The sequence below is a fragment of the Macadamia integrifolia genome, chromosome 5 (genome assembly GCF_013358625.1).
Source record: "Macadamia integrifolia cultivar HAES 741 chromosome 5, SCU_Mint_v3, whole genome shotgun sequence".
NCBI classification, from domain to species: domain Eukaryota; kingdom Viridiplantae; phylum Streptophyta; class Magnoliopsida; order Proteales; family Proteaceae; genus Macadamia; species Macadamia integrifolia.
In genome coordinates this window covers 24598134-24611547 of record NC_056561.1, presented here as the reverse complement: position 1 = coordinate 24611547, position 13414 = coordinate 24598134, and the positions used below count along the sequence as shown (strand labels likewise).

The 13414-nt window shown below is 35.8% G+C and overlaps 1 protein-coding gene across 1 annotated transcript; it reads left to right on the top strand.

The window, feature by feature from the left end:
* Positions 1–453: 453 nt before the first annotated feature.
* On the top strand, positions 454–7823 carry LOC122078013 (probable WRKY transcription factor 3). Its single transcript, XM_042643890.1, has 4 exons — positions 454–1059; positions 2075–2790; positions 2882–3040; positions 7160–7823. The coding sequence occupies exons 1-4, from the start codon at positions 637–639 to the stop codon at positions 7419–7421; spliced, it is 1560 nt and encodes a 519-aa protein (XP_042499824.1). The 5' UTR covers positions 454–636; the 3' UTR covers positions 7422–7823.
* The last annotated feature ends 5591 nt before the right edge of the window (positions 7824–13414 follow it).

Below are 13414 nucleotides of genomic sequence, written 5' to 3'. Positions count from 1 at the left end.
TCCAAAGTGGGTGCAAAGTTAACGTGGTTCCACCTTCTCCCCTAGTAGGTTCTAATACACCAGTTAGATTCATCTGGATTCTGGACAATCCAAACATTTCCCAAATCAGCAAATGTTTTCCCTAAAGAGCACTTCACTTGTCACAATAGAATCATTAAACTGTATTAATTAATTAAAGTAACAGTTGTAATTAATCTACACCATTTTTCCCCTACCCTAGCGGCTCACGGAATCATTTCCCCAAGTCGCGTATCGGAGGGGTAAGGGAGTTAACGGAAGACTTCTGGATTCTAATCGTGTCCGCATTTCATTTTAGTTTTAATTTGGAGAGGAATTTAGTTACGATTTGTCATTTTAAATTATCTTTTATACCGAAATTAAAAATTAAAAATAAAAAGCCAAAAAGCCAAAAAGCCAAAAACCTTTTATTATTATTATTGGTTTGGTACTTTACGCGCCTTTGGAGTCGTGGACTTCTCTGTTTTTGGATTTGCCACTTATTTCCAGATCTGCTGAATCAAAACGAAGGTGAAAAGATCATCGAGAGGGAAAACCAGGAAGATTTTTCTTGAAAAAAGCTCTTCTGAATCCATCAATGGCGGCTTAAGAGTAAGGACAAGCAGACAATCATCAGAAATGGCTCAAAAGGAAGGGGGAGTTTCAAGAACAACTGCTCCTCCACGTCCTACGTTATCTCTGCCGCCACGTTCTTCTTTCGAGAATATCTTCATCGGAGGAGCTGGTGCTAGTCCTGGTCCTATGACGCTTGTTTCTAATTTCTTCTCTGATAATGATCCTGAGTCGGATGTCCGGTCGTTTTCTCAGCTTCTCGCTGGGGCTATGGGTTCGCCGGTGGCGGTTACGGGGTTCAGACCAAGCTTGTTGACGGAGAATTCTTCCAAGGGAAGGGATACGGGTGATGGAGTTGAAAGAGATTCTCGTCTTAAGCAGAGTAATCCGTTAAGTTTGGTGGTTGCTCCGTCCAATTTTTTTACAGTTCCACCTGGTTTAAGCCCTGCTACCTTGCTTGATTCACCTGGGTTCTTCTCTCCTGGTCAGGTAATGAATAAGTACAAAGTTTTAAGTTCAACCCATTACTTATCTCTGTTTCTATTGTTCTTCGTTTGACTCAGTTACCCTTCCCGTTGCATAGAGAGAGATCTCTGTTTCTATTGTTCTGTGTTGGACTCAGTTAGCCTTCCTGTGGCATAGAGATTTCATCTTTTTTGCTTCGATGTTTGGATTTAGAAGTCATATTTTTTCCTTCTTTTGATGTTCAGAGTCTGCGATTTCATTTCGAAAGTCAGATTTTTATTTCCTTGATGTTTGGACTTTGTGGGCAGGAGGATGCTAAGGTTGGTTTGGAAGTGAAGTGCTGGGTTCCGATGACATTTTCATTGCATAATGGGGAATTTCTTTCTATGAACTGTTATGGCCTTGAGTACTGCCTTTCTGAATCAAATTCTATGCGTTATTTCAGAGACTGTGTTGTTTGGGATTGGGCTTTAATTAAATGGAACTATAGCTCTCATGTGACATTTTAGATGGAATATTCATTGATGCTTGACAATTCATGCGGGCCTGAATTTTCCGTGGAAACTATTTATGTTAGAACTGAGGATTTTCTCATGGTAAGCCCAATCCATGTGTGTTGGGGGTTTTGTTATTTCTCGAATTTGAACTTGATAGTAGATGGTATTAGCATTTTGTAAGCGACTATTTCTTGAAACTACGATGTAATTCATACTATGCACTGTTGGTGTTATGTTTGTATAATTGGAATTTTTTTTGGTTATATCTTGTTCATGTAGTATAAAATAATATATATATATATATATATATATGTTTGAGGCTCCAATGTGATTCATTTGATCTTCATTTCTTAAGCTGTTGATGGTTTGAAAATCCTATGCTTTATCAATTGTTGTTACTCAAATATCTCCAAAATTTATCCTCATGGTCATCGTCACCATTCTATAATACCTCTTTTATTATACCACATTAATATCTAGAAAGCAATGCTTGCAAGTGGTATCAGGCGTTCATTTTTTATTTTTTGGTGAATGTTCTGTAGGGGCCCTTTGGAATCTCCCACCAACAGGCCCTGGCGCACGTAACAGCGCAGGCTGCTCAGTCCCAATCTCAGATGCACCGCCAAGTTGAATATGCATCATCTCTATCAGCAGCTCCTACAGCTTCAATGGCACAACATCCATCCTTTCCTTCTGATGCAACTACACATGAACATGCACCCGTATCTTCAGATTCCAAAAGCAACGTAATGGAATCATCAGACTTGTCTCATTCTGATCAGAGATCCCAACCTCTTACTGTTGATAAGCCTGCTGATGATGGCTACAATTGGCGGAAATATGGGCAGAAGCAGGTGAAGGGCAGTGAATATCCTCGGAGCTACTATAAATGTACTTTCCCCAATTGTCCAGTCAAGAAAAAGGTTGAGCGTTCACTTGATGGCCAAGTAACTGAGATTATCTACAAGGGTCAGCACAACCATCAGCGACCTCAATCGAACAAGCGAGGGAAAGAAAGTGGAAATCAAAATGGAAACTTACACTTTCAGGGGAATCCTGAAGTTGGTTCTCAGTTTCAATCTGGGGGCTTAAGCAGATCAAGTGAGACTTTACCTGCTTCTTCAGTCTTTAGGAGAGATCAGGAATCTAGCCAAGTCACACAAGAACAATTATCTGAATCAAGTGATGGGGAAGAAATGGGTGATGCTGAAACAAGAGCACATGAAGGGGATGAGGTTGAACCTGATCCTAAGAGACGGTAATTTTGCTTCTGAAGACATTCACCTTTCATGCTTAACGATTCTTTAGTTTTATTGCATTTCTAACAAAACCGTGCTCTTACTGGTTAGGCACACAGAGGTACAAATTTCAGAGCCACCTTCTTCACAGAGGACAGTTTCAGAACCCAGGATTATTGTGCAGACAACCAGTGAAGTAGATCTTTTGGATGATGGCTATCGGTGGCGGAAGTATGGACAGAAAGTGGTCAAAGGGAATCCTCACCCAAGGTTGTATTTTGTTTCTTTCTGGATAACTATGGAAAGTAGGAATTTGTTTCTGCTATATTACATACTTTTTGTTGGCATAGTCTGTTTCTTGTTTAGGTTTTGTTTATCAGTGGAAATACCTTTCAAATGGATTGAAGAATTTCTTTCCTTAAATCCTTTCCTCATGCTTGATGTTAGAAAGTGTGAAGTGCTAAAATAAATATCTTGTTCCCAGCAACTTAAGAAACCACTGTAGATTGTGGTAAAGATTAATCTTTTCAAATTGGTCTGTTGCAGTAAGCAATTATTACAGTTGTACCATTTGACGAGAAAGGAAGGAGAAGGAATGTTTGTGGAGAAAATATAATTTTCCCACCTTATAAATATGTTCTAATATTGTTTGTTTTACAAAATTTTGATGAAATGGATTTTAAAAGTTTTCTTTTAGAGTCATGGCTTTTTGACTGATTCTTTTATTTTCTTACCATTTGAGCAAGAGTTTGATGGAGAATGTCATAAAGATAGCTAGACCTACAATTTAAACAGTGAAATCTATATAAGCCATTTAATCAATAGCTTTTGAAAAAAATATAAACAATAAAGCCCTATATGGCACAAAAATTCAAGCAAATCTTAAGATCTTCCTCTCTCTCTCTCTCTCTCTCTCTCTGGTGCTGATCCTTCTTTCATTTGGGGCCCCTTTCTTATAGTTTACTTAATTTTATTTAATGCAGTAGAATGACATAGGAAAATAAAAAATAAAAAAATAAAAAAAAAATAAAAAAATAAAAAAATAAACTATCTAGATCTTATCTTTCCCAAATCCTATCTATAAGATCAGGTGGAAGGGAATACTTTTTTTTTCATTTCTTCTTTTTTTCTTGTCAAATGGACAGGGTTAATCATGACTTAAGACATAGAAACCCAAAAAGGAAGAAAATGTGAATGTAAATTAAATTATAGGGAAATATTAATTTGGCCAAGATGAGAAACAGTTGAATGGGCAGAATTTGGTACCTTATGGGTGCTACATCTATTGAAGTTATAAATGTCAAATAACTGAGTGAACATGAGTGCACAGGAAGAGCTATTATCACATAATTCTGTGGAGAGAGCATTTATCTCACAGATTTTTGGAATTATGTTTGAAAATGATTTACTTTTCTTTATCAGATCTCTAGGCTAGAAACTTAGGGTTTTGGATTGAACAGCCTGAAAGGATGTTTCAGTTATTATGAGCAATATACTGATGGATTAGAGCTCCCACTTTAAAATAATTGCTGCTGGGCACCTAATGTTAGGTTCATACACAGAGGATAGGAGTATGAGTAGTTAGTTATCTAAGTTGGCTAAGGAGAATTTAGCACTTACTGATTTTCTCTTGCTGGGCTATATTGTTTTCTCTTTCGCTAAATTTTGGTAGAATTTAGCTGAGGGACTGCTCTTCTCTTTGTGTCGGAGTGGTAAGGACATAGTTGGTTCCTTTGGTTGAGTGTTGGACCTGTTACACTTCTTTTCTCAGGGTTCTTTTCATAATCCAAGCTGAATGTGATAGCTCTCTTGATACATATGTTGGAGAATGCCTGTGCTTCTCAGGTTTAAAACATCTCTAACTCTGCTAGTGCTTTTGCACTGCTGGTCTTAAGCCAAGACAAATGAGGTGGACATGTTAATCAGCATTCAGAGAAAGGTGGCTTCTGTACTTGATTTGTGTAGGAAACCCCAAGTTGTTGGGATAAGGCTATAGTGAGTTAGAGATGAGTTGGGTTGCTAGGTACTTGATGTCCTTGCTATTCCAGTGGCTTCTGTACTAATCATTGGAGCTTGTTATTTAGTATGTTTGTAAAGCTTCCATGTATCTTCTAATTTCAGCTCCTAAGTATGTCATATTGGTGGTGGTCACTAAATCATGCAAAATCTTATTGAATCTCAAATCAAATGAAATGTTTTTGTTCGGTTTCATATTTTAGTCAAGGCATTTGAATTAATTTTGAGAATCGCATTTGAATTAATGTTGGATTCTCAATTTTAGCTATTTTCTTACTTTGAGTTGTTTCAGAAACATAGATTCTCTCTGGAGATTATTCTGTTTACGTTTTTAGGCTGATTTTTTTTTGGGGCCAAAACTTGATTATTTTATATAATGATTTTGTGAATCTGAGTTGATTTTTATTACTCACAGAGAAATCTAGTCTGTGATAAGATTTCAGTTTTCTGTGACTGCACTGTTGTTCGATCAAGGAGATCCTTGGTTGCTTGCATTTCCTGATATTCTATTATCTTTAAAGAGTCATAACTGGTCAATTGTTGTTTTCTTGTTGAAATTATTATTGTTTTCTTTCCTCGTACTTCATTTGAACTGGTATTCTTCACGACCTAAACACTCTAATGAACCAAGTAGAATTTAAATGTCCAAATCTGACATTTTTCCTGTCTCACCTATAACTACCTCGTTGAGTCTATTAATATTTTTTATTTGTCACAGATAGATGTCCATTTTTGCATGTTGCCATTGCAAAATCCCTGGTGTCAAGTTAAAAAAATAAATAAATAAACAAATAAAGAGGTAAGCTTCTATACATAAGTCAAAAAACACCTTGAAGAATTGTCAGATGAACTCATGTTACCCAATTGAGAAACATAGAACTATTGCATATTTTCACTGTTACCAATTCTCATGCGATGAAATAAATCCTAGTACCTCAAACATGTTGCACCAACTAGCCATGATAACGCTTCACAGATTAGTTGATTCATCTCAAGCACATGTGGCACCAACATTCATTCATCAAATTTTTGCCCTCTTTTCTATTCCTCATTTAACCTACCTAGCCCCTCAATGTTTATTGATATTCCTGAGAAAGAGTAAACAAGTTTCTCTTCTTTTGTTTATTGATAGCCAGTTAACCCCATTGTCTAACTCCACGACAATATGGTAATCAGATAAATTGGATTTTGTCATCCACATCCTAATTTGTGTTGTCATACATGAAAGTCAAAAGCAATTGCTGGCTATGAAAATCAATCATGCCCTGGTTATGTTTCTCTAGTCTTTTGCTTATGCTTCCACATTTGTGCCAAAATGAGTAGTATTCCTTCCACATATCCTTTATGTCCTTTTGGCAATGTGAGGACTGGTTTTGGTCTCCCTTTGTAAAATGTTACTTCTGTTTTGACATGGAAATAGGAAAAATCTCTTCATGTCAATATAAAAAGGAAAAAGTTATCATTTCTTCATTTTTCATTTTAAAAACACTTGACTTCTTGTAAAATAAAGCTAGATGTTAAACTTTATGGATGCTTCTGCCCTATCAGGTCCTTCAATATTTTCTGGCTCTAATCTGTCTCTGCACCTTAAGTCTCTGACATAAATTCGCCCTTTGTTTGCTTCTTCCTTGTTTAGTGATTTATATATAATTATAATCAAATTCAATATTTTATGTTTCAAATTTGTTAACTGATTTAGTTAAGGAGTAGATTTCTTCGGGAATTTGCTTGTTTTGATGACCCTATAAATGTAGTTAAAGATATTTCAAAATTAGTCCCTAGTTTGTATTATTTAACAACTGCAAGCTTGGTGCACTTGCTTTGAAAGATTTCTCTGTAATATTACCTCCTTATGTGAATACATCTCTTGCAAATGCCCCTCTAAGAAAAAAAAAAAAAATTTTTTTTTTTTTTGGGGAGGGGGAGGGGGATGCTTGAGGTAATGCATGTTCTTATTGAAGTGTTTTTTATCATTTTTGTTGATCTTGAGGTGGCTGGTGTTGAGTTTAAAATCACGAATACAAGGCATTGGCTGGGGTTTGTGATTATAAATGTTAAGATTTTCAACTTAGCCTATTTTGTATTAATTTAACAACGCAAGCTTGGTGCACTTGTTTGAAACTTATAGTAATATTATTATGTAGAATAATATCTTGCAATGTTCTCAAAAAAAAAATGCGCAGGGGGTGGGGGGGGGACGCATGCTTTCTTGATTGAAGTATGTGCTAATGCGTGTTCTCTTTATTGAAGTATGTTTTTTATTCATTTTTGTTGATCTTGAGGTGTTGTGTTGAGTTTAAAATCACGAGATGTGATTATAATGATATTTGGCAATGCATATTCCTAATACATCTATTTGATTGTTCGTTTCAGGAGTTATTATAAATGTACAAATGCAGGATGTAATGTGCGCAAGCATGTGGAGAGGGCTTCAACAGACCCTAAAGCTGTCATAACTACGTATGAAGGGAAACATAATCACAATGTGCCAGCAGCTAAAAACAGCAGTCACAACACTGCCAACAATAACTTCCCACAGTTAAGACCACCAACTGCTGTGACTGAGAAACATTCCTTGCTTAGAACGGATATTGGAAACAATGAACAACAACCTGTAGCACTTCAACGGTTATAAGAATAACAAATGACAGTTTTTTGGTCCTTCTGACAAGAACGAAGGTTTAGCACACAGTGGTCAGAAAAAATTACGTACTGTTTAGTAGGTGCACGGTGGTTGCAAGTTTCCTCTGTTGGGATTTCATGTAACAAATTTCAGGTTAGAGGTTCTCGTGGTTTCTAAACCAACCAAGGAGAGAAGCAAACAATGTGAAAGGGAAGCAATCAGTTGAAGTCTGGGTGGGAAAAACCTAGATTGAGTGCTGAATATTGCAAAGCATGTAAACTAGTTGTAATCATGTTAATTATATCAGAATGAGTGATGATTTGATGACACGTTGTAGGTATTTTCCTTTTGCAATTCTGTTCTTTTGTACATTCTTTTGTACATGGGAATTCAGAAGTGATTTTTTATATTGCCTCACATTTGGAAAATGGCTATTTCAGTTGTAGTCATCTTTCTGGGTTGTCTGGACTCTTTACTACTTTCCTTATCCTTACTGCCATAACTGTAGTTGCTTAGGCAATCTTGAATCTTATGATGTAAAGGCAATTTATCGTTTTAGTTTAGTAACAGATCTACTACCTTTTCTTAAGGCTATTTTTTTTTTAACTTTGATATATTGTGAAGCTTTATTGACTAAACTTGCTTGGCTTCTCTTAACAAATCTTTCTTCCATTTTGGCTGTACCAATTACTTTCCTTCTTGTACTCTTTTGGATGATTGAATTCTACGTAAGAGGGGTTCTTGGACATGGAACATTGTCGGTTCTTTTGATCCTGAAAATTTTTGTTTGTATTCACATAAAGAATGGTTTAATCCATGTGTCTTTGGGGTGCCATCTTTTACTGTTCCACTTCTTGTGTTGTTGCTAATGAATACTTTATGGCTGCTGATTTATTGTGTGGCTGTCATTGGAATATTAATCTTATGGAGAGGATTTTCTAAAAGGCAATGTGGCTTCTGCATTAGACGACCAATGGGAGCTTAAATGGAAGCATTAACAGTTGCAGAATTTCCACCTTCCATGTGCGGTAGGGTGATCATTTGACCCTCCTATGTGTCTTGGCTTAGAGACCACATTGTGTTTTCGGGTTCTTGGTTCTGATTCCCTTATCTTATTAACGTCTTCTTTCCTAACTACATTGCCTTTTTTTTTTCGGGTAGAATTCCCAACTACATTGCTTCAGCTATTGTAAATGATGAGAATAATTTTTTTTGTCCCTTTACTAAATCTGATATTAACTACAAGAGTCATCTCCTTAAAACTTGAAACTTGTTTGAACACCAATGGGATGATGGTGATCTCTACTAGTGAAATAAATGGTGGATGTTTTTTTTTTTTTTTTTTTTTTTTGGATGCTATCTCAATCTAGCTTACCCACAAAAACACATATGGCAAAGTAGCTATTTGAGAATTTATTATGTTGTTTTTGTAAGCCCTAGTGTGAATCTGACCTTTTTTTTTTTTTTTTTTTTTTTTTTTTAAATGTCCTTTTCTAAAAGAATTTGGACTGCTAGGGTATTGGGTGCTTGCTCTTTTCATGGTTCTATTTTCATCTTCTTCTCTCAATTCCTCTTCTGGTATGAAATGTAATTCATTTGTGCCTCTTTTCATTCCTCTCTACTACATTTGGGATTCATAGGAATCAATTTACCTCTATGGTGCATAAGAAATGGGCCTAGTTCTTTTCTTGAATCTCTACATATTTATGGTAAATTAAAAATGAGTCGAGCTAGATTTTCTTCACCAGTGGCAAAGATGGAATATTTTTAATATGGAAGAAGAGTAATTTCGATCATTTACAGTCAAGGTCTTAGTTTGCAGTATCAAGTTTGGTATCAGTCAGCGTCAATCGGAATTGGCTAAAATTTTGAAAAAGACCACCCTTTTAGCCAATACAAATTGGTATCAATCAAGCCTGATATGGATCAATCAATACTTATCCTTAAACCCGTGTACACTGTATAGCAAGAGGTAGGAGTTAATTATGACACAAGAGTTCAGTCATAGGATTAGAGCTCACTTGTGACGTGGCTTTTAAGGAATTCTTCCTTCTCTAGGTGAGGAAAACTTGATTCATAGAAAATAAAGATTTTATCAATTATTAGACTGTCTTAACTCTATGTGATCACTTTAGAATTGCCATAACTCTTTTTTTTTTTGGTTATTACATTTCAAGGAACTGTCTAAGGGGACTTTACTCATGCATACTAGAGGCTGCAACCAGTACGTTATGGACTGGATCCACAACGTCAAAACTTTGACAAACCTATTAGGTGCTACTTTTGGTTACAGCCCGCCCCCACCCGCCCCCCCCCCCCCCCCCCCAAAAAAAAAAAAGGTAAGGAGTGGGTAAACTACACCTTTGGCACCTAAAGCTTAAAAAATGATACGAGTTGCCTCAAATTTTAAAAGTGGCATTTAGGATACCTTGCGAGTTGATTTTGTTCATAAATCAGATATATTTTCAAATTTACCCCTTTCCTTATCCTCTATCTCCACCTCCTCAACACCTTCTGCCTCTACTCCAATTTTCAGCCACTACCGTCATCCCCATTTCCTTTGCAACTCTCACCCCCTCTCACCACTCTCTGCAACCCTTCCACCCCCTCCCCACCCAATCCTGCAACCCCATTTGGCCCAACCCAACCCGACCCAACCCAACCCAACCCACTATCAAATCCACAAGAAATTGCTTCCTTGAATGACAAAGGCGATCAACTCACCGCTCACCCTAAATGAAGAAAAATGTCAAACTAAATTCCCAACAATTAGAGGAATGAAACTCAACAAGTAATGGTTGAATAATCTTAAGAGCGAAACTCGGCAATTGAGACTAAAGAATCAAACGTAACAGAGCTTAAGAACATAACACTCATTTGACGACTGGTAGTAGGTCTGACTACATGGCATCCTATGGTCAAATAGACTAGTAAACTAGTTCTAATTATTGTTCTTTTTTTTTATAAGAAAAAAAAATTGAGCAATTAGATGGGTTAGGGGTGATTCAGATGGATAACTACGTGGGCTTCAGATGGGTTTAGTTAGGCTAGGTTTGCTAAATTATATATATATATATATATACACTCAGGGTGTCCGGATCTTTACCTCGACTAGTCTCTGGGGTCACTATGATACAACTTACATTGGACCGGGTCAGTCCAAGACAGAAATTCTCGTACGATGGCCTTGAGAAGTTAAGTGCAGCGGTGAAGGTTTGAAATTATAAAGTTTCAGACAGTATACCTAAATGAAACCCTTTCATTTATCCATTTCTTTGGTTTGGATTTTTTTTTGGGTTGAGTGGGGGAGGGGGAGTACTCGGTTCGGTTTGGTTTGGTTTAGATGGATCAGGCTGAGAATCGAGATGTAGATAGAATTATAAACCATTAGTGAATGTTAGCTATGAGAATGAAACTCTCATGAGGTAAGTGTTGGTAATGCTACACATAATTTTGATGACAAACATACCACATCCTTATTGTGATGGTCTAAGTGGTTACTCAACAATCTTGTAAACATTGTTGGAAGAACAAATCCTTCAATGAAAATTAAAATATTACATTTTCACATCTTAAGCCTGAATTCACTATTCCTTGGTATGTTGGTTCAATATAATTACATCTTAATAAGATAAAGTGTAACAATGTTTGATCATATGATTTCTAAATATTATCATATCTTATTGAAAACAATAGGTCGAGGCACACAATAGAAAAAAATGAGATATTGGAGTAAACTAATAAAATTCTCAATTAGTTACGATGCAGTGTACAAGCCGAAACATATATTCATCAAAGTCAGAAGGTATCTCATTTTCAGTGATTTATGCATAATTGTAATCAAATTCAATATTTGATATTTCAAATTTATTGATCGATTCAATTAACCATAGTAATTTTCTTCATGTTCTTTCATTTTTGTTGTTCTTGAGGTGTTGTGTTGAGTTTAAAATCACAACATATACAAATAATGATATTTAACAACACACATTCCTGATACATGTGGTTGTTCTCTCTAGGAGTTATTATAAATTTACAGATGAAGGATGTAATGTGGAGAATCATGTAGAGAGGGCTTCAACAGATCCTACAACTATCAAACGACCTATTAAGGGAAAGAAAATCATGACGTGCCAACAGCTAAAATATTAGTCACAATACATTTGTTAGTAACTTGCCACAATTAAGATCACAAACTGTTATAATTGAGAAACATCCCTTGTATTAAATGAACATTGGAAACAACGAACTATACAACCTATAGCAACTTTTATGCTTAAAAGAATATCAAAGTTTGTTTGTTCCTTGTGACAAGAATGAAGATATAGAACATAGTGGTGAGGGAAATTCACTTGCTATCAAGCAATTGCAAGGTGGTTCCAAGTTTTTTTTATGGGATTCTGTGTAGCAAGTTTAAAGTTCGAGAATTTGGTGGACTCTGAACTAGATTGAGTTCTGATTATTGCAGAGCATGTAAATCAGTTATGTTTGTGTTTAATAGTTTCGTATTGATTTGATGATACATGTTGTAGATACTTATGCAATTTTGTTTCTTTGTACATTCATTTGTATATGAGAATTCAGAAATGATGTTTTATATTGGTTGTTTCAACTTTGTACTACTCTCTATCGTTATTGTGATAACCGTAGTTGGTCGTGTGAATAGTCTTGAAAATGTAAATCTTGATTCTTTTGATGTAGAGGCAATTTATCATTTAGGTTTAGTCGCCCATCTCCTACCTTTTAAAGGCTACATAAAATGTATACTGATTGGGAATTAAAATTCGTTGACGTGATAGTTAATAACCTACAAATTACATAAGACTTGAGACCATAGACAATCATTATATCATCTCAGTTGATCCACAACTTATGTTGTCTCCTAAGGTTGCTTTTGATCTTTTCCCTCTTTAGACATGTATGATGTTAATATAAGGAAGTAACATGTCAATCCCATAAATCGTTGTAGCCTACATTACTGTAATATTATGTAATTTTCAGTGTGACTTTAAGTCGATGTTTGTTAATCATTTTCTAACCACCTTGATGGGAGATGGTTACTATGATTGTTATTAAGTTATACGGGGGTTCATCAGTTTCGATTTATTGGATTACAACGCACAATCAATGTTGGTTTGAGAGGTAGAAAAAAAAAAAAAAAAACTCAATATTTCTCTGAGTTATCAACATTACTCTCTTTCAATGTTAAGAATGAAGGTGTGAAAACGATTTGGATCGTCCCACTAGTAGGGTCAAGCATTCAAACAATCATCAATAGAGGGGCTGTAGATGATTACCTAAGTTCACCTCCAAGTGGACTTACTCTTTAATCGTGAAGTTCACTTTCCACAATAGCTTGTTGGCTCTCTGTAGTGTTCCCGTAGTGACAGAGTGAAGATTCATTCTTCAAGAGAATATGAAGTAGGAATCTCCTCTTCGGTTATTGTATTTCACATAGAGAGGGAGAGAGTGAGAGCGAGCATTCTCTTATGATACGAGAGTCCCCCCTACTTTATCCCTAATAAAAAGATTTTTATCTTTATCGGATGGGTGGGCAATTACCATTTTAAAAGTGGGTGGGATCAAATCCCTACAATTTTTTACCCTCTCATGTTCAAACCTAGTCAATATGGTGGGCCCACCTTTTTTTGTTGACATGTTATCATCAACAATCTCCCACTAATTGGACATCAAAAATAGTGGAATCAGAATCCATATCTTTATGACATTAGATCAAATATAATATGTATAGATTCTAAATTAACGTATAACCTTTCAAAAATATATGTCAACTTGAATGTACTGTCGTAGAAAGTGAATCTAACACGTGAAGGGGTAGGACCCCATTGTGATATAACCTATCATGTAATGTATCAAATAGTACATTCTAAATGTAATATTTACCAATATGTACATGATAAGTAAATGTAACTATAACCCCCAATTTAAGTGGATAAATTACGTATCAATCATCCACTAAACAATATCACATGGCACAATATAGG